The 20,725-nt window shown below is 49.5% G+C and overlaps 1 protein-coding gene across 10 annotated transcripts in view; it reads right to left on the minus strand.

The window, feature by feature from the left end:
* The window catches only part of FANCM (FA complementation group M), a 51,913-nt gene that overhangs the window by 14,894 nt on the left and 16,294 nt on the right, over positions 1-20,725 (minus strand). For 8 of the 10 annotated variants that reach the window (XR_004357758.1, XR_004357757.1, XM_032691839.1 and 5 more), the window contains exons 5-13: positions 15,910-16,041; positions 14,967-15,099; positions 14,628-14,756; positions 14,070-14,171; positions 13,084-13,268; positions 12,202-12,408; positions 9,117-9,351; positions 6,152-6,309; positions 5,544-5,693 (exon numbers count right to left, since the gene is read on the minus strand). Coding sequence is in view for 8 of the 10 variants with exons in the window: in XM_032691839.1 (XP_032547730.1) it covers positions 5,544-5,693; positions 6,152-6,309; positions 9,117-9,351; positions 12,202-12,408; positions 13,084-13,268; positions 14,070-14,171; positions 14,628-14,756; positions 14,967-15,099; positions 15,910-16,041 (1,431 nt within the window). In the remaining 2 variants the exon portion in view is untranslated. The remainder of the gene's footprint in view (positions 1-5,543; positions 5,694-6,151; positions 6,310-9,116; positions 9,352-12,201; positions 12,409-13,083; positions 13,269-14,069; positions 14,172-14,627; positions 14,757-14,966; positions 15,100-15,909; positions 16,042-20,725) is intronic. The other 2 variants (XM_032691838.1, XM_032691845.1) reach the window with 1 other exon arrangement.

Below are 20,725 nucleotides of genomic sequence, written 5' to 3' on the forward strand. Positions count from 1 at the left end.
GGAAGGTGTCCCTGCCCAGGGCAGGGGTAGCACTGGATGGGCTTTGAGGTCCCTTCCCACCCAAACTATTCCAGGATTCCACTCCCTGAGCTTACAGTGCTGCCAGGCCAATACTAAAACCATCAGGAGAACAGGAATATCCAGGCAGGGGCAGTTCAATATTCTACATAAATGTGATTATCATCATGGAATCATGGACAGTTTGGGTGGGAAGGGACCTCAGAGCCCATCCAGTGCCACCCCCCACCATGGGCAGGGACACCTTCCACTAGCATAGGTTGCTCCAACCTGGCCTTGGACACTTCCAGGGATCCAGGGGCAGCCACAGTTTCTCTGGCCAACCTGGGCCAGGGCCTCCCCACCCTCACAGCCAGGAATTCCTTCCCAAGATCCCACCTATCCCTGCCCTCTGGCAGTGGGAAGCCATTCCCTGTGTCCTGTCCCTCCATACCTTGTCCAAAGTCCCTCTCCCTGTCAAAACATAAATACTCTTCCCAAAGCCATTTGTTTTACAGCAGCTCCTGCCAGAGTCCCAGGACTGTCCTGGAATTGCCAGCTCCCACTTGGCACATTTCCTGTCAAAGCCCTGCAAATCAATCTGCTCTAAAAGCTTAAGGAACAACCAACCAATTATTCACATTTATAAACATTTTGACAGTTGGAAAAACAACAGAGAAGGATTTTAAACCCAGCAACTGAAATGCAAAGTTACTGTACCCACCCAGCCATCCCTAAACCCACCAAATAACAATGGGACAAACTCCAAAGGCAACAGCAGGAGAACCAACACCTGCTGTGCCACAGAACACCTGCAATCCAAGGCCTGAACAACCCAATCCAGGTCTCCATTAATGCTCAGACTGAAATAATTTGGCAGCCAGGTCAGAAGAACCAATATAGAGAAACTCTCTGGACTGGAGAGCTGAGATTTTGGGGCTCACAGGTTCTCCCAGCTCACCCTCCAAACACAAACCAAACCCCCTCCCACCTTGTCTGAAATTATTTCTGCCTGGGGCAGAATCCTTTCCCTCCCTCAGAAGAGGATTTTAGCCAAACTAGTGGCAAGGAGGTCTTTAAAAACCAGGTGAAACTATTTCATTGTCCTTATTTGAACCGTTTTTAACTCTGCATTTGGGGGCTCCTGAGAAGTGAAGTCCCAGCTGGCTGGAAATGTTGTGTTTTCCCCCCAAAACCCGTCGGATTCAGAGCTCCCAGAGCATGGGAAGCCTTTCCAGGTTCAGTGGGGTTTTGGGGTCTCCTGGGAATGTTTTCCCTGCTCTCAGCTGGAGAACCCTGGGGCAGCCCAGGACTGATGACAAACAACACATGACTCCAGTGGCAGCTGTTCCAGGTTCATCCTGGGCTTGGAAGAAGTTTCCCAAGGGGTTTTTGAAGTGGCAAACAGAGACAAACCTCTGATGGGAGAATCTGGGATCATTTGGTCACTGAGCTCCCACTGCCAGCTTTGGACTGGGAAAGATCCAGTCACTCTCCCACTGTAAATTAGAATTAATGACCAACACAATGCAGTATTACCTGTCTCCCAGGAAAAACCACAGCTCTCCACTTCCCTATTCCCCGTCCCTCATCCTCAGGAGTTCAGACAAACACCACTGCCATAAAAAGGATTACTCTGCCCCAGCCTTGTTTCCAAACAGCACGGTTTAATTTTCAAAAAATGCTTAAAAGAGACTGAATTATTTTGCAGAAGGACAACTTGATTGGTTCCCTTGTCACACCAAAAATCCCCCTGGGAGTAAATCCCCCCCACCTGCCCCTGTGCTGCTGCAGGAACAAAGCCCACGGGCATTAAAGGCTTTGCTGCAGTGCATGTCCCTTTTCCAGGGATCATATTTGGGGTTTCTTTGACTTTTTTATTTTTTCACTGGGCCAACATCTTCTCTAAGTTTTTAAGAGCACATAAATACAATGTAATTTTTTCCCAACCATTTTTACTTCATCTATTTTAAAAACAAGCCATTAAATTGACTTTTTTTTTTTTGATCTGTTGTGCAAAAAACTGTTTCTTGAATCATTGAACGAGAACAAGGAAAGGAAAGCCAAACATCAGTAAATTTCTGACTGAATTTCTTCTCTAACAGAAAAAAACCCACCCAAAACCCCCCACAAATACCTCCTGAGCTGGCTCCTGTTGTGACTAATCTCTGACTGAGATTCTGCCCAAGAGATAATTTCATCAGAACCATCCCGATCATTTGGTCACTCACAGGAACATTTAGTGCCTCATTAAATAAATAATCAATAGACCTGTTTGAGGTTCACTATCTCAGGTATTTAAGGAAACAGCTTTGACCTTATTGGTGTTTATCCCTCTGCTATTAAGCACCACAAATAAACAGCAGCCAGGTCAGCTGGGTATGTTTAGCCAGGGAATATTTATAGCAGGAAAACCTGGATGTACAGCACATCCACACCAACCCTTCAGCCACACAGCCCTGGAATGCTTTGGGTTGGGAAAGGACCTTAAAGATGATCCCATTCCACCCCCTGCTATGGGCAGGGGCACCTTCCACCAGCCCAGGTTGCTCCAACCTGGCCTTGGACACTTCCAGGGATCCAGGGGCAGCCACAGCTTCTCTGGGCAACCTGGGCCAGGGCCTCCCCACCCTCACAGGGAGGAATTCCTTCCCAATATCCCACCTATCCCTGCCCTCTGGCAGTGGGAAGCCATTCCCTGTGTCCTGTCCCTCCATCCCTTGTCCACAGTCTCTCCCCATGTTTCTTGTAGCTCCTTCAGGTCCTGCAAGGCCACAATGAGGTCACCCCAGAGCTTCTCCTCTCCAGGCTGAACAATCCCAACTCTCCCAGCCTTTCACTAAATCCCTGCTAAACCAGTTGTTTTTCCATCCACTTTCCACAGATGGACTAACATATTGGGTAGATTTCTTTTTTTTTCAGGCTTCATTCCTGCTCGAGGGAGATGTCCCAGAGGCTGGAGGAACATCCCTTCCTGCTGCTCAGGTGATGGAATTTCTCCCACCCAACAGAGTCAGGAATGCAGCCAGGACAGACCAACCATAGGAAGATGCCTTGTGTGCAGAAAATCAAACATTGCCTACAAATCCCTAAATTTCTTTAATTTTGCCCTTCTTCTGCAGTTTTAATTAATACTTTTTTTCTAAGAACAAGCCCTCTAGGAAAAAAAAGAAAGAATATAGTAGTCATCATGGCTCCCCATGGGGCTGGCCATGGGCTCTGTGCCAGAACCAGCTTTGGGAAAACCTTCCTTCATTCTTTTAAGATACTGATGGGAACAACTTTATCTGTAACCCAGGAGCAGTGTGGGTGCCCACAGGCAGGAGCCACAGCAGGACAGTCCCCAGGGACAGGACTGTTCTCCTCCCTCCATCCCCTGTGACACACCCTGGGCACAGCTGGGTCTGGTTCTGGGCCCCCAGGACAAGGAATATTCTGGGACTGGAGCAAGTCCAGCAGAGGCAGCCAGAAGGGTCACAGGGCTGGAGCACGAGGAGGGAGGAGAGACAAGGGAGCTCTGTTCAGTCCTGCAGGGATCTGCTCCCCAGCTGTGCCAGGCTGGGAGCAGGGAACACAGAGCCCGCTCCATGGAGGGGTGTGGGGGCACCTGATGGGCACAGCAGCATGGAATCCTGGAATGGGCTGGATGGGAAGGGACCTCAAAGCCCATCCAGTGCCACCCCTGCCATGGGCAGGGACACCTTCCACCAGCCCAGGTTGCTCCAACCCGGCCTTGGACACTTCCAGGGATCCAGGGGCAGCCACAACTTCTCTGGGCAACCTGGGCCAGGGCCTCCCCACCCTCCCAGCCAGCAATTCCTTCTCAAGATCCCACTCAAATCTCCCCTTTTCCAGTGGGAAGCCATTCCCTATGTCCTGTCCCTCCATGCCTTGTCCCCAGTCCCTCTCCAGCTCTCCTGGAGCCCCTTTAGGCTCTGGAAGGGGCTCTCAGCTCTCCCTGGAGCCTTCTCTTTTCCAGGTTGGCCAGCCCCTCCCCTTTGGTGAATTCCAGTGGGAAGACTGTCAGTGCCTTTCAGAGAAGTCAAGGATTAATCCAACCTGCATCAAGAAGTCCCTGTGGGTGCTGACAGAGCAGATGAAGACCTGCTGCACGTTCCCTTTCTGTGGGGCACTTTTGGTGTCCCTGACCCTGGACAGTTGGGTTCAGACCCAAGAAAGCACCCAACAACTTGTGCAGTGCCAAACCTGGGTGTCAGTGTGATTCCAGGAGCTGCCTTTTCCCCCAGCCCTGCCAGGACCCTGTTTTTCCCTAGAAGGATCCAGCAGGGTGGAGTGATGGTCCTGCAGTAACCTCTCATGTCCCAGGGAGGCATTTTGGGCACACCAGGAACATCCAGCCAGGGATCCTCCTCTCACTGATGAGAGAGCTCAGCGTCTCCACCTCAGGACAGCTCAGCCAAAGCTGGCTGGGAGTCAATCCAGATAATGCCTGGAGCTCTCACTGTGGAGCAGTAGGAGAGGCTGAGGGAGCTGTGGAGGCTCAGCCTGGAGAAAAGGAGGCTCAGGGGGGACCTTCTAATTTCTGAACCATTTCTTTGCCTCCTGACTCCCTTCTCCTCTCTGTCCCTGACCTCTCCCTGAGCCCTCTCTCTCTGCAGCACATCCTTGACCCCAGCTGGAACAGGAACTCTCAGAGAAGTCAGGAATGTCACTGTTGTGTGAAGGAGCAGCTTATCTGAGCTCAGAAAGTCTATTTACAGCCTCCCTTTCATGCTCTTTCCTAGCAGGGAGTACAACTACAATGTTTCCATTCTCTTCCTCGATTAGTCCTGTTATTCAGGAAACTCTGGCAGCTTAGCAACACACGCTGATGACCCAAAAAACTTCCACACACTAAAAGGCAATATTTGGGGAACAGAGAAGAGCTCAAGTGGAGGAGACAATAGTGTGGGAACTGAAGTGTCCACCCACCTCCACACCCTTTTCCTTGGCTTTCATCCTGAAGGACATTTGCTATCCATACCAGTCAGCAAACAAAACTCCCATCTCCCAAATGGCTGTCACCCATGTTTGTTTGGCTGCTCTCCCCTCACCCTTTAATTCTTAGGAGCAATTAGGTTTTTGGTTAAAGCTTTCACAGAAAACGACCCAAAAATCCTCAAAACAATCCCCTTAGAACATGAACACATTCCTGCATCACTTTTGTGAGATGATTTTGATGTACCTACATGATACAGAGTTACTTCCAATCCTTATTACACTGGAATAGCTCTGATATCCCTCTTGGTGGCTTGGCTCCCTGGCATATATAGTTCTAGTATGTAATGTTATTCTGTAATAAACTGATACTTGGATCCATTAAAAAAAAAGACTGATTTAAGGGTGGGGGTGTTTTCTCCTCTGTAGGGAAACACCAACTGTTTTGAAACCACCTCTGTGGCAAAGATTAGGAATCACAGAATACCAGGGGGAGACACTTTGGAACGAGATCAAACACACAGAATTCATTTCGCCATTTCCTTTTTTTCCTAAGTTTTCATTATTTTTTAACTCCTCCGATTGTGCAGGTTCCCAGCCAGCCTTACCTGCTCCTGCCTCATGTGCTCCATCATTTCCATGGCACTGATGAAGTGGTGACAGGGCTCTGAGTGCCCCACCAGGGCCGTGGGGAAGGGCCGGCTCTGCCAGAGGCTCCACTCGCACAGGGACAGCTCCCGAGCCACCCCCTCCTGCTGCTGGGGGGGAAGGAAGGTGGGAAGAGACTGGGATCAAGGCACTGTCCAGCAGAACTCATGTGCTACCCATGTCAAGTGCTCTGTCAGCACTTGAAATGCAGAGAAGTATTTAAACATCATCACAAAGGTGTAAGTCTGGTCTAAAGTTAAAACTCCACGAGCAACCTGGGCTAGTGGGAGGTGTCCCTGCCCATGGCAGGGGGTGGGTGAGATGGGCTTTAAGGTCCCTTCCCACCCAAACCATCCTGGGACTCTATGAACACAGCATCCTGCAGAGACTTCTCAGGATATTTTTAATTTACAGACCCACTTCAAACATTCTTAACCTCAAAACCTACATGTCAATCTCAAAATGGCATTTTTAATACAGACCTCCTTCCAACTCAGAGTTATCTCTGTTATTTACAGTATCCTTTAGGCCTCGTGCAAAGGAAATATTACATTAAAGTCAAACTCACTGGTATTTCTTCCAGGTTTTCTAAGGTTTCAAACTGAGTTCGAGGCAATACTGGTTCCTTTATTCCATCACTCTCCTTAATCCTGTAGAGTCTGTCCCACGTTTCATATTCCTCAGGTGACAGGAACCAGTTCTCATGAGAGAAACTTTGCTTCTGGCCTAGGGGAGGAAAAACAAGAGCAGGAAAACGTTACCTGCTTTGGGAAAAGGGATGCACAGAATAAAAGGACACCAGTGAACAGAACAAACACCTTCCCTGTGCCACGAGCAACACCAGGAGCACAGGGTGGGACATCAGGGACAGTCCAACAGTGTCCATGTGTTATATGGACAAAGCTGTCTGGTAAAGAATCACCCAAGGACACAGGGAGACAGACAGACAGACAGAAATCACTGCCCAAAATAATGCCACATCCCCCAAAACAGCCGTGGGTGGGGATGGCAAAGGAACCTCCACAGAAGCAGTGCTGAGCGTGGGGCTGCTGTCAGGGCACGTGTGTGAAGCTTGGAGAGGAACAACGAAGTTAATTTGCCAGGGTCTCTGCAGACAGGATTTGGGATGAATGTGCAGCCCAGGCTCTGCTGGGAATTAATTCTGGATAAGAGGAATCAGCCTGTGTCTCTCAATCCTCTCAAGTTACAGTTGCCAGAGTCTGTGTCTGCACAGGATGAGACTCAAACCCAGATCCCGGAGAGTCCAGAGTCCTGCTCAGAAAAAGCTGGAAAAATGAACAAACACCAAAGTTTTTTAAAGCCATCACTAGAAGTCCCAGAAGATCAACACTGCTATGAAGTATTTTTTACTCCAGTGTAGGAGATGTTACACTCCTTTAAGATAACACCCAGTTCAAGGACCTGGGAGAGGAGGAGAAAAGAGACAGGCCTGAAGGAAAAGCAAATTAGGAACACTTTTCAGAGAAGTATAGAGAATCATGGAATGCCCTGAGCTGGAAGGGACCACAAGGACCATCCAGTCCAAGCCCTGGCCCTGCCCAGGACACCCCAACAATTCCCCCCATCCCTCAGAGCATTGTCCAAACCCTCCTGGAGCTCTGGCAGCCTTGGGGCCGTGCCCACTGCCCTGGGGAGCCTGTTCCTGGTGAATTGTTGCCATCCAGACACATCCAGGGAAACACTGGGAACAACAGATGACTTCAGCTCCCTGTGTTACAGCTCCAGCTCTGTGTGTCAAAGACAAGATGAGCCTGTGATACCATCAGCCCAGATAACACATGCTGCAACACTACCAAGAAGGCCTCCAGGGGCTGGCAAAATTCGGGAACAGATGCTTCCCAAAGCTCTGGGCTTCCTGCTTCTGAGCAGAGTAAGGATTTTGGCTGTCAAGAACAGTCCTAAGCATTTTCCTGGAAAGAAAGAAGGCGACACAGACACAAGGAGAACATTCCCATTCTGACTGAGACTGATAATGCTGTTTGGGTACATAGTTGGGAATTACCAAGTTCTGTGGCATTTAGTCCCTGGCAAAGCCTCTGACCCTCATGTGAGGCAGCACATGCTCATTATCTTCCAGAACATTTTATGTTATGGATGCAATGTCCTACCAAACACAAACATATCACTCAATCATCCCTGTTATTGTCCTGGTTCTTCCCCAGAATCAAAACATTTTCATTCTCCTTGAACGGGGAGCAGAGTAAGAACCAGCCTAGAGGGGGACAAGCAGGTGGATTCAGCCTGTGGCCAGCAGGGAATTTGTCAGTTCTCAGAATCACAGTCACAGAATCCCTGAGGCTGGAAAAGCCCTCCCAGCCCATGGATCCCCCCTGTGCCCAGTGCCCACCTTGTCCCCCAGCCCAGAGCACTGAGTGCCACGGCCAGGCCTTCCTGGGACACCTCCGGGGCTGGGCACTCCAAACCTCCCTGGGCAGCCCCTGCCAAGGCCTCACCACCCTTTCCAGGGAGCCTTTCCACCTTTGGAACCTCAATCCTGGCCACCTTTGGCAAATCAACTCACCCCTGGCCACCTCTGGTGCCTCTCAGCCCCCACCCCATGTGCCTCACCTGGTTGCCACAACAGGAATGTGGCAGCCCCAGCCCTGCCATGCTGCTCCCTGGGCAGGAACACGCTCAGCATCACCATCTGTATGCCCTCACTGCCTCACTGCTCTGTTCTAAAACAGACCTACAAACACTCTGAAATGATGATTTTCATTCCATGTTGTGCTCTGCTTATTTCCTTCCAGTTGTGTCCATTTAATCAGGTACTGGAATATGAAGTTCCCCAAGGCTTTAAGGAGTTGCTGTTGGTCTTTACAGAAAGCACTAACAAGCACTACAGAAAGCACAACAACTGCCAAGTATTTATAAAAAAGTAGGTTTTTTCTCCTGTCTTATAACCGTGTTCACCTTCCTGAGCATTTCGGTGCCATGTAACTGCACCAGCTGAAGAGTCATTCCTCCTTTTAGATTAATTTTCCTCCAAGGGTGTTCACAATTCATGAACACCCTGCCCTTGATTTCTCCTTTTCCTCCCTTTGCAATCCTCCTGATTTCAAGCACTGTTGTTTTATTGTCATTTATGAAGCCATAACGCCCAGAGAAGCTGTGGCTGCCCCTGGATCCCTGGAAGTGTCCAAGGCCAGGCTGGATGGGGCTTAGAGCAACCTGGGCTAGTGGAAGGTGTCCCTGCCCAACCCAAATTATTCTGGGATTCTTTGATTAACATTTGCCTCTTCTGTTCACAGCTGGAGCTCCTGACCTGCAGTCAGAGATTCCATGGAGTCAGTGAACCAAATGCCTGACTCAGGGTAGGGATATTTCAGGCCAGAGCTGTGGGACATCCAAGGAAAGGCTGAGGACCAGGCAGCAGTGGCAGCACAGTGTCCCAGGTGGCAGGAGTGGCCCTGCAGAGCCCAGAGCCCTGCGAGAGGCGGGTGGGATGTGTGTGACACAAACAGCCCGTGGCAGCTTACGCGGCGCTCAGAGCAGCACCATAATCCTCTTACCAGTGACACAGGAAAAGGGAGCAGATTTGTGCTGCAGGGAACTGCATCTTCTCTCCTTGCAGAGCCCTCTGGAGCTGCCTGGCTCGTATTTCTCAGCAGTGATAAACATTTTATGCACCCGGGGGTTGATGCCTTCTGGAACCATCCGTGGGCTGCGCTGGTAGAAACGCAGGGTTTTGTTCCCCGAAATGGCTTTGTGGATGCTCCTCTTGTTACACTGGCTCTGGTTGTAAGTCTGGAAGGAGAAGATAAAGAGAGAAATCATGTGTTGACTGCTTGTTTTGTCACAGGACTTGATCAAAACTCAAAGAGCACCTGAGTGTCTGTGGGGTTTCTCGTTATTTTCTGTTCTCTTGTCGAGGTGGTTTTTGGTTTGGGGTTTTTAACCAGAGCAGGAACAGGCACAGCACTGGGGAGAAAAAGGAGCACAGCCCTGGGCTGGGGGAGGTTCCAAGGTGCCATTGATACAGGGGTGATGGAAATGAGATTACATCAGAAACTGAGAAAGGAGGCCAAGCAGGAGAAAGGTAGAAGATGATTTGTTGATGTCATACATGATCTGAGTCCTTTAATTACACCCCACTTTATTGTGCAACAGAGAAACCAAGACAAGGCTGGAGAAGGCAAGGGAAGAAAGCAGTGACTCTGAGACTGTCCTGTGCTCTCCTCTGGGTCCCTGGGACAGGCCACTGCTGGGGACCAATGCCCTGAGTGGGACAGTGTGGCAGCTACGACCTGGCAGAGATCTCTGGGGGCAGGACCAGAGGAGACAACCCAAAGCCAAGCCCTCTGAACACACCAGAGGAGACAAACAGCCAGCTCTGATGAACAGCCCCTCAGGCACTACAACAAACAGCCTTTTCATCCTAGGGCATCTCAGGAAATCCTGGGACAATCCTAGAAAGAAAAGGTCTTTTTATGGCAAAAAAATCGTGCTAGCAAATTCCTTCAGAGCATTGTCACCGTGCTGCTGTTCCCCTTCCCTGCTCCCGGGGCAGCTCCGAGCTCTGCACCCCATCCCAGCAGCTCCAAGTCCAGCCAGGCTGAGCTGCTGTCCCAGGACACCAGGAAACCCCAATCCAAGCCCATTCCATCCCAGTTCAGGGCCCAGGACACACGTGATGTGACAGGTGACCCGGGAAACAGGGATCCCTGCCAGCCTCACACTGCCAGGCCTCCACAAACACCCTGCTCTTCAAAAGCTGGGTAATGGAATTCAAGTGGTTTGACAACAAAACCCAACAAACTAAACCAAGCAAAAAAACCCCAAACTCAAACAAACAAAAAAACTCCCCCAAAACACAAAGAAACAAAAAAACCCACAAATCTCCAACATTCCCATGAATTTTGAGGAGTCATAACATGACCATTCATTATTCAGCTGCAAGTTATGTGATGGGAAACAATCTCCACATTAACAGAACTGGAAGGAGACTCAATCTTAAAAAATCCCACAACTACCCCAAAATACACCCCCCAGCAAAAACAACAAACAAACCAAACCAATATTGTTCAGCAATTAAATTTATTTCCTGATCTCAAAATAAAAAAATTATCTACAATTACTGTTCTACCTGGGGAAGGTTCTGCTGTAGAGATTTCTGAGAAAATCTGGAGAACACAGTAATCCAGCTACTTAAGTGAAGCTCCAAGGAATTTAAAGGACTATTCTAGATCCCATTACAGAGCTCTCAGTAGTATCCAGCCTGGATAAGTAGCATGAGAAAACATCTATTCACAAACACCATTCAGGTTTATAATTTTTAACCCTCATCTCTTCAAAGCTGCTTTTTTCCCCCCTCAGGCAACATCCTCTGCAGTCTCACTTAGAATTAAATCCCTGCCACCTACAAATACAAACCAGAGTGACAACATCGACTGGAATACATGAAATAACACCAAGATTCGGAAATTTCGGGTTTACACTTGGTTTACACAGATCTTGCACTTAGGAGCCTGCATCCTCTCCCACCAGAGAGGTGGCAGCAGGGGCTGCCTGGCCTGGCCTGCCCAAATCCTGCCCTTTCCCACCCCTTGGCTGAGCCCAGGCTCTGCAGGGCCGTGGGATGCAGCTGGCACAGCTGCTGGAGGGCTCCCTGGCTCACAGCTGGGGTTTGCCGTGTCCCATGGCATTCCCAAGGGACAGCCTGTACTCAGGGATGATTAACCATGCTCCAGTTGAGTGCTGAGGTTCAGGAACTCGGCCAAAGTGGATTTCCCCTAAGCTGATCTGCTCAGACCTCACACGCAAGAGCAGCCACTGAGCACTGCTCTGAGCTCACAGTGTCGGCACCAGGTCAGAGCCAGTGCTCCCAGTGCTCCCAGTGCTCCCAGTGTCAGCATCTGATGACATGACAGGCTGGGAGAGCTGGGGGGGTTCACCTGGAGGAGAGAAGGATCCAGGGAGAGCTGAGAGTCCCTTCCAGGGCCTGAAGGGGCTCCAGGAGAGCTGGAGAGGGACTGGGGACAAGGGATGGAGGGACAGGACACAGGGAATGGCTTTAAGCTTGAAAAGGGGAGATTTAGGTGGGAGATTGGGAAGCAATTCCTGACTGGGAGGGTGGGGAGGCCCTGGCACAGGTTGCCCAGAGAAGCTGTGGATGCTCCATCTCTGGAAGTGTCCAAGGCCAGGTTGGAGCAACCTGGGCTAGTGGAAGGTGTCCCTGCCCATGGCAGGGGGTGGAATTGGATGAGCTTTAAGGTCCCTTCCAACCTAAACCAGTCTGGGATTCTGTGACAGTTTCCCAGGACAAACTGAACAAGGAGACTGAGGGCAGAGCTCAGGGGTCTGCAGCTTGTCCCAAGGGGCAGCTCTGATCTCTGCTACCTGTGACAGGGACAGCACCCAGGGAAGGGCTGGAGCTGTGCCAGGGCAGGGTCAGGTTGGATCTCAGGGAAAGGTTCTTCCCCCAGAGGGTGGTTGGCACTGCCCAGGCTCCCCAGGGCAGTGGGCACAGCCCCAAGGCTGCCAGAGCTCCAGGAAGGTTTGGACAATGCTCTGAGGGACAGGGGGGATTGCTGGGGTGCCCTGGGCAGGGTCAGGAGTCTGTCCCTCCCAGCTCAGCCCCCCCCAGGCCCCACTCACCCTCTCCTCGCGGCCCTGGGCCAGGATGACGACGATGCGGCCGTGGCGGCGCCGCCCAGTCCGGCCCATGCGCTGCACCAGGCGCACGGGGCTGCGCTGGGCGTCGAAGCAGACGATGAGATCCACCTCCCCGATGTCCAGGCCCTCCTCCCCCACGCACGTGGACACCAGGGTGTTGTACCCGCCCTCCCGGAACCGCCTCACCACCTGCAGGGAGAATTCAAATCCCAGTCACCAGGGCAGCACAAACGGCCCCGCGGGTTTTCTACGCTGGACAAATTAATTTAACACTTTCAAACGACAAAACTTAGTCTTTCTAAATCGACTACTACCTCCTGATCAAATCCCACCCACCAACGTGACCAACATCAGCACTTCAACTGTTCAATTCTAAAATGAAGGAAAACCACACCTTACTCTGACTCCACCCATGGCATTCTTCTAAAACTGATCTTCCCAACTGTGCAATTAAATATCTTTGGGGTTGTCTTATTTTTTTTTTTTTAACTTTGCTAGGTCAAAATTTAAGGACAGATCTTATCTTTCCTGCCTACGAGAAAAAAGAATTCCCTAAGCACATGTTTGAATATTCCCCCGGATTTTTAATACATGCGAGTCAAGAGTTGTTAATACAGAAAGAAATAGAATGCAAATATATATATAGTATATATATACACTATATAAATATATATATATATATAAATAGTTTATATTTACATATTCTGCTCAGTGAGTATAATTTTGGATACTCTGACAGGCACTGGACTCCACCAATGACAGTAGAAGTTCAGCCGCTTCCACACAGTGTGTACTCCTGGAGTTGTGCACACAACCAATGCTTTTCTATCACTATTTCCTGGTACAGTCTCCTCTTTTCTGTACCTCCAGCTGTTCCTTCTGGGTGAAGCCCTTGGTGCTCTTCCCTGTGGAGTGTCCCACAAATGTCATGGCGCGGACAGCCGGGCTGAGGCGGGACAGCATCTCCGCGATCTCCTGCACACTGTCCCGGAAGGAGGAGAAGATCATCACCCTGGTGTCCCCACAGGGGCCTTCACTCCCCTCCTGATCTGTTGGATCAGAAGAAGAAGCAGGATTTTAGCAGAATTAGTAATGAAAAAGGACAGGGCATCAGACGAGTTACACATTCACAGCTCCCGTCTCATTCCATGGGAAAACGGACGGAAAACGCTTAAACACACATCTCCCAGAAAAATTCCCTTTGGAATCAAAGCAGTGCTCTAATTTTGGAGAACTGACACCAACTACAGTAAGACTGTCCTACATCTGAGGTACCATCACTAAGGTTACTTGGGAAAGCTCAGGTTGGAGAGCAAGTGTGTTGGAATGAAGTTCAAGATTCCCTGTTCCTCTGGCCAGGCTCTGGAACAGGCTGCCTGGGGAAGGCTGGAATCACCACCCCTGGAAGGGTTCAAAAGGCCTGTGGATGGGGCACTTGGGGACATGTAATTCTTGGCCTCAGGCTGGATATCACAACTTCTATCCTCAAGCTCCTTAAATATGTTCATCTTAACTCTGCAGGAGGCAATGGCAGCAGAGCCCTGAGGGAAGGGTCCAGCACAAACCCTGTGAGCAGGGCAAGCAGGAGACAGGGAAACACCAGGAGAGAGTTTGCTATCTCTGTTTTACTCAGCTGTTGGAGTATTTTACATCAAATTAACAATGAGAACTCCTAGAACATTTTATCTCACAGAAATCTTATGGTAAAGTCCTTCTAGAGAGGACTTGTCCACACAGAGGATACACAAACACACAAATTAGCACAAATCAGGAGATGAATCAGTAGGATATTACTTGTTTCCACCCCCAGGTTCAACTGGTGGGGTACTTTTTGAGTTGTTGGTACTTACCAGAGCATCCCTTTTTCCAGGATTTGAAGTGTTCTATTACGATTTCCTCCAATTTCCTTAATTTTGGATGGCTGTAGATAAATTCCTTTTTCTTTCCCAGCACTGGAAAGGCAATAAAGCAGTGAAAGACATCAGTAAACCTGCAACAAGCACGAAGGTTTAGTGAACTTCATCTCCTCCCACTGTAACTATCCGAGCCAGACACCCAAATTCCTGACACTAATTCTAATTGCATCGACCCACAGCAATTAATAAACTCATGACAGAAGCACATTTGTAAAGCCCAGGTTTCTGAGAAAGTGCTGTTACTGTTGTTACAGTCACACTGGAAAAGACATTGAGTCAAACAGTAATATTATAACCTTCATTTTAAATCAAATTAAAACCTTCAAACACAGACAACTGGTTTGGAAGTAGCTAAAACCACCAAGGGAAGAGAGAGAGGGAGTGAGAGAGGGAGGGGACTGCTGGGAAGACAATCTGGAGTGAAGAAGAGCAGCCAAGTGCAGCACAAGTTTTAAACAGGATTAACTGTGTCCCCGAGAGGGAAATCCTGACCTGTGTCACTCCCACAGACACCTCCAGTCTCTGGAGCCACGGCTGTGTCTGAGAACATGGCCCGGAGGTGCTGGTAGAGCTTCAGGAAGTCCTCGTTACGCCCCAGCTCGTTCTTCGTGCGGGTCAACCCTTTGGGAAGAGTTGGAATACCTCAGGATTCAGTCTGCTTTCCCAAATGTACTCTGTCTTTAACACTGCTAATGTATTTCCAGTTGGGAGGAAGGGAATCAAACACCAATTCCATTTGCAACCCACTTATTCTATAAGTTGCCATACAGACGAGGTAAATGAAACGGAGGGGGTGGAATGAAAGGAAGGATGTCCCTGAGGACATTTCACCTTTGGCTCCATCCATAATTCCCCAAAGGTAGATGAACAGGGAGCGGACTCCCATCTGCAGCAGCAGCTCATACCCGTGGTACAAACTGATACAAAGGGCAAAGTCCCCTTCGATGATGCCTTGGTGGATTCCCTGTGGAACAAAACAGACTCATCACTGAGCAGGAAGTGACTGAGGAGCAGGAATCACACTGCATCTCCTGACCAGAACCAGACTGGGGGCTGGGAAGCAGAGCCAAAGCCCCAGCTGATGCCCAGTGAGCAGTTTGTCTATCCCAGCCCTCAGGGAACAGATTTCACACAGCCCAGTGGAGGCAATCCTTTTCCACCTCCAAAATACCTGTATTATCCTCCAGGATTAACTCATCTCCCCTCATCCTCTGACAGCTGAACCACCCACCCATCTGGATGTGGCAAAACAAGGGATTTCTGGCACATCTACCCAGGCTATGAAATGAAAGCAGGAAAGTTGCCTTGCTTACTGTGAAAGGGATTTCCCAATGTTCTTTCTAAGGTACACAGTGGTTTTTTAGGCAATGTTCTTTAAGATTACAAAATTTGACCACTCCCTGACAAGTTACAGAAAAATAGGAGCAGGAATGTAGCTTTGAGGGGAAAGTGTGAACTTTGCTGTGAGTAAGTACAATCTAAGTCCTCAAAACAATTTCACTTTGGAAATGGAGTCCTTAATCTTTTCCTTAACTTTACTATATTGGTATCAAGAAACATGGAACAGTTAAGTATATTTTACAGATTTCACAGATGATCTTTCAGGTCCCTTCCAACCCAACCCATGCTATGATTCTATGATAATTTATTTCAGGGCTAAAACCAGAAATCAAACCCAGAAATCTACTTAAAATGTCTCAGGAAATTTGGTACCTATGGATAATTACTATTTACCCCCGATTTTAATGACATGACATCAATAAAAGACACTTACCACATGCTGTGGAGAGGGGTTTTTCCTATACTGATCCCTTGCCAGGATGATCTGGTACTTGGTGAGGCTGGGAATGTCCCTCCTGGCCAAAACTCCCATTCGGATCAGGCGGCCGGCGAACGCCTCGAGCACCTGCAACCCCAACACAGCCCCTTGAACCTGCTGCCCTGAGGATCTGTGCCTCCACTGCACACACAGACACCTCCTGCCCCCAGGAGAACCCTGTATCCACCCTGTAACTGGGATGGGGAAACACCCTGAGAGCTGCAAGGGCACAGAGAGGGAAGGGAACGGGATGGACAGCCAGGCCTGGAGCTCAGGCTGCAGCTCCTTCTCTCACTGCTCACATCAACTTCAGGGGCAGTTTGGGCCCAGAACACTCGTGTTTCTCTTCCACAAGGCCAGATTAGGTGAAGGGCTGGCCAGGAGGTCAGACCCTGTGTGTGGGAGGGATGGGAGATGTGAGCCCAGAGGACCGAGCACCAGCAGCGTGTCCCGTTTCCCCTGGAATCCACCCCAAAACACAGTTAGTTTTCACCCCTCACATGTACCTGCTTTCCACATCGGTGTGACAAGCAGAATAACCTGCACTAATGCATCCTAATCCTGTTTTTCCTCTTTGTTTGCCAGCCTTAGGTGGTCAGGATTTTTGCACAGACTTAGTTTTGCATGAGCGCTAACTCGGCCGTAATCGCAGTAATCAGATTTGTCCCACAAACGCTGTTTACAACCTGTTGGTCCCTTGGCCAACGGCCCCAAAAACATCTCAGGGCACAACAACGGGCTCTCCAAAGGCAGTTCCCTGTGCCTGCATCCATGCACAATGTATTTCCCAAGTTTTCCAGCCACTCCAGCACGAGCACAGCTGCCCTGCACTAAGAGGGCTATAACGTAGCAAATGCCTGATCCCTGTAGTGTCCCTTCAGCCCCCTGAAAATCATCCAACTAAACCAATAAAACCAGGCCTAAGTCAGGCCTCCAACACTGATCCAGGCACGCCTGGAGCTTGTGAGGAGAGACTCAAACCAGAATCCCAGAATGGTTTGGGTTGAAAGGGACCTTAAAGCTCCTCTCGTTCCAATCACCTGCCATGAGCAGAGAGACCTTCACAGAATCACGGAATACCCCGAGCTGGAGGGGACCCACAAGGACCATCCAGTCCAGCTCCTGGTCCTGCCCAGGACACCCCAACAATCCCCCCCTGTGCCCCAGAGGATCATCCAAACCCTCCTGGAGCTCTGGCAGCCTTGGGGCCGTGCCCACTGCCCTGGGGAGCCTGGGCAGTGCCCAACCAGCCTTTGGGGGAAGAACCTTGTCCTGAGATCCAACCTGACCCTCCCTGTCCCAGCTCCAGCCCTTCCCTGGGTGCTGTCCCTGCTCACAGAGAGATCACTGCCTCCCACTACCCCAGGTTGCTCTAAGCCCCGTCCAACCTGGCCTTGGACACTTCCAGGGATCCAGGGGCAGCCACAGCTTCTCTGGGCAACCTGTGCCAGGGCCTCCCCACCCTCACAGTAACCAATTTCTTCCCAATATCTAATCTAAACATAATCTAAAATCCCAAGAAAAGGAGTGGGGATAATTGCCAGCATCAACAACAGCTGCTTTAATCCCCCAAGGAATCAGAAACGCAGGAGAACTTTGGAAGAGTGATGGAAAACTTGTGCCAGCAGCAGCAGCAGCAGCTGACCTGGGGAGCACCCATTGAGCTGGGGAATTTCCACCCTGCCCGCTCCATCCCAGGGGTCCTTCCCAACCAGCACTCTGGAGCCAGCAGGATAAGCTGCTTACAGCAGATAAGGGCTGCTGATAAAGGGAAATCATGGAAATGGAGCCAGAATTCTCAGTGTTTTGGTGCATCTCAGGTTGCTCCTCTTTCCTCTGAGGGTGGTGAGGCCCTGGCCCAGGTTGCCCAGAGAAGCTGTGGCTGCCCCTGGATCCCTGGAAGTGTCCAAGGCCAGGTTGGACGGGGCTTGGAGCAACCTGGGCTGGTGGGAGGTGTCCCTTCCCATGGCAGGGGTGGCACTGGGTGGGCTTTAAAGTCCCTTCCCACCCAAACCATTCCATGGCTTTACTCTGGCCTTGGCACAGCTCCCCACTGCCCATTCCATGTCTCCTGGGCAGTTGGACTCAGACCAGCTGCGGGCACCAAACCCCCACCTGAGGCCAAAGGGCTCCCAGGCACTTCCCAATCCCATGTCCAGGTTCTCCTGTATCCCCAGGGAACCTCGGTCATGGCCTCCCACAGCTCCCAGGGAAAGCAAAGCAAGGCACTCCATCCCGAGGCATTCCTTCTAATTAAGGCTAATGGATTAATTAGACCAAATAAACCACTAACACCAACAACAGGCAAACACAACTGGAAGTTACAGTAGTGCCAGGAATTTCTGAAGGAAAGGGGAAAAAAACCAAAGAAATCAAATGATGTTTTCTTAAAATACAGTCAAAACCATTCACTGAGGCACAGGGAAGGCTCAGTGCACAGGGGTCTCTTCTCATATTAATGAGAACAAAACTAAAGACATGGTTTGGTTCTAATAGTTTAAAACTCAGAACTTTGTGTTTACCAAAGAGTTTGTTATTGTTCTGTTGTTTTTCGAGCCAGGCTGTACCTGACAGTCCCTTTAAAAGGACAGAGGCAGAAATGTCTGTGCCAGCTTATAGAAAAAGACATTTATAAAATAAACAGAAATGTTGACCATGCAAGGAATAACTCAGTGCTTTTTACTTGAATGGATACCCCTGGAACAGCTCATTATCCTTCCATTAAACCCTGAACAGCTGGACATGAGGACACTTGAAATGCTGAGGATGAAGCTTAAACTATGTCTGAAGAAGTGGAAATGGAGTCTGAACACAAATGGTCCTCTAGAAAAGCAATTAATGCTTTAATTAAAGAGCAATGCCCAACAAGTATAATATTTCAGCTCTGGTTTGTCATTTCCTACACTTGTTGCAGAGTTGTTTTCCGAACAGACATTTTCATTAGAGGTACTTCTGTGTTTTATCCCTTGACCCAGTTAAAAGGTATAAGAAAATGATATTGTCCCTGTTTGCTCAATGTACACCCCTGTCTGATTTAATCACCTTCTGCAAAACAAACCCAGGCTGACTGTTATGAAAGACAGCGGGATCCAGTCACCTGGAGCTTCAAAACTACCCGGGAACAGTAAACATAACCTACTTAGGAGAGACACAGGACAGGCTCTGCTCACTCACTGCACTTATCTTGCCTCCCTACCTTCATTTCTAATTACAAACATAATACTTCTGAAAAAGTCCCCTCAACCTTTCCAAAACACTGCAGTGTCATGTTCCCCGTTTCACAAACACGTTGCAGAATTAATTCCAATTAATAGCTCGGGAGGACTCGTGGCTTTCTGCAGCTCCCTGAATGGAGGCCGGGGCTGACAGATTTACAGCCAGCACATCAGACACGACTGGCTGAGCTATCCCACCCTGCACTCAACTTGCCAAGAACACAAAGACATTTCTGTTCTGAGCTATCTCCCACAGCAAACCACAAGTTCTTGGAGCTTGTACCCGAGATGAGCTTAGAACCTGCTTTTGGAGCCGAGGACTTGTGTTACCAGACAAAGAACTGTTACTGTGCCAGCTACACCTCACTAAAAACTGCTTTTAATCTGTTTTCTGTTGGCACAATAAAAAACAAAGGCTCTAAACTAATGCCCTGGCCTAACTATTTTACTGCAGATTTGAAGGGTTCTTTACCAGAGAAAAACACATAAAAAGCTGGGTTTGTAGCACTTCTTTCCCAGTAGAGAAGGAGGGCTGGGAGAAACCAGCTGCTATGGAGGTTGTACCTTCCCAGATCGAGGACTCCAAGGGTTTCCAGCACTCCCAGGCTTCACTGACAGACCTGGCTGGGTTTTAAAAATCTTTCTGGTCTTAAATAGAGCTGCCCCTCCCTTCAGCCCCTTCCCCTGCACTTCCAACTCCCACAGCTCCAGCATTTTCAGTGCCCAGCATGGAATCCCAGACTGGTTTGGGTTGGCAGAGACATCAAAGCCCACCCAGTGCCACCCCTGCTGTGGGCAGGGACACCTTCCACCAGCCCAGGTTGCTCCAACCTGGCCTTGGACACTTCCCCAGACCCTCCCCAGCACACTGGGGCAGGTGCTGAACTGGTGTGAAGGAAATGAGTCCATACTGGGTGTCCATGAGGTCCCACCACCCCCCCAGTTCTGTGGGAATGTCCACATGGCCCCAACACTCTGCTCTGCCTTAGTGGGGTCACTCAGCCCAGGAGCAGGGAATTAGCACAAGCAGCTCCAGAACAAATCCAGAGCTCAGTTTTAGTTCTTCTCCCCGTAAAACTTCAGTTGTGACAACCAAACTGAGGGAGAAAAGTGCTATTTTGTTCAAGCTTCCTCCTGACATTTCTCACCTTGCCAGGAAGGAAAGGAAAACAACAGGGACACAGCAGGACAGGCTGTTTTTAAGCTGATCTTGTCGTTCTCCAAACCCAATACTGATCAGCCCAGTAATGATCTTGGCACTGCTCAAAGTTTTGGGCTAAGTTCCCATTAACTGGTTCAGACCCTCCACAGTGTCCCAGGGATGTGTTACACCCTGAGTACACACTGTTCTTCCCTGGGAGCCGGGATCCATCAAAAACATCCAATACTTTGTCCTCTTCCACCATCTGACTTTTCTGCTGGTACAGCAGTTTTCAGTTCTTAAAGGTTATAAAACAAGAAGATCTACTTTTCAACCAATTTCACAAAGAACAATTTTACCCTGTCACTTAAGAAGTTATAAGAAAAAAGTGGCTTTTCTACGTCAACCTGCCACT

Source organism: Chiroxiphia lanceolata, chromosome 6, assembly GCF_009829145.1.
Source record: "Chiroxiphia lanceolata isolate bChiLan1 chromosome 6, bChiLan1.pri, whole genome shotgun sequence".
Taxonomy (NCBI): Eukaryota; Metazoa; Chordata; class Aves; order Passeriformes; family Pipridae; genus Chiroxiphia; species Chiroxiphia lanceolata.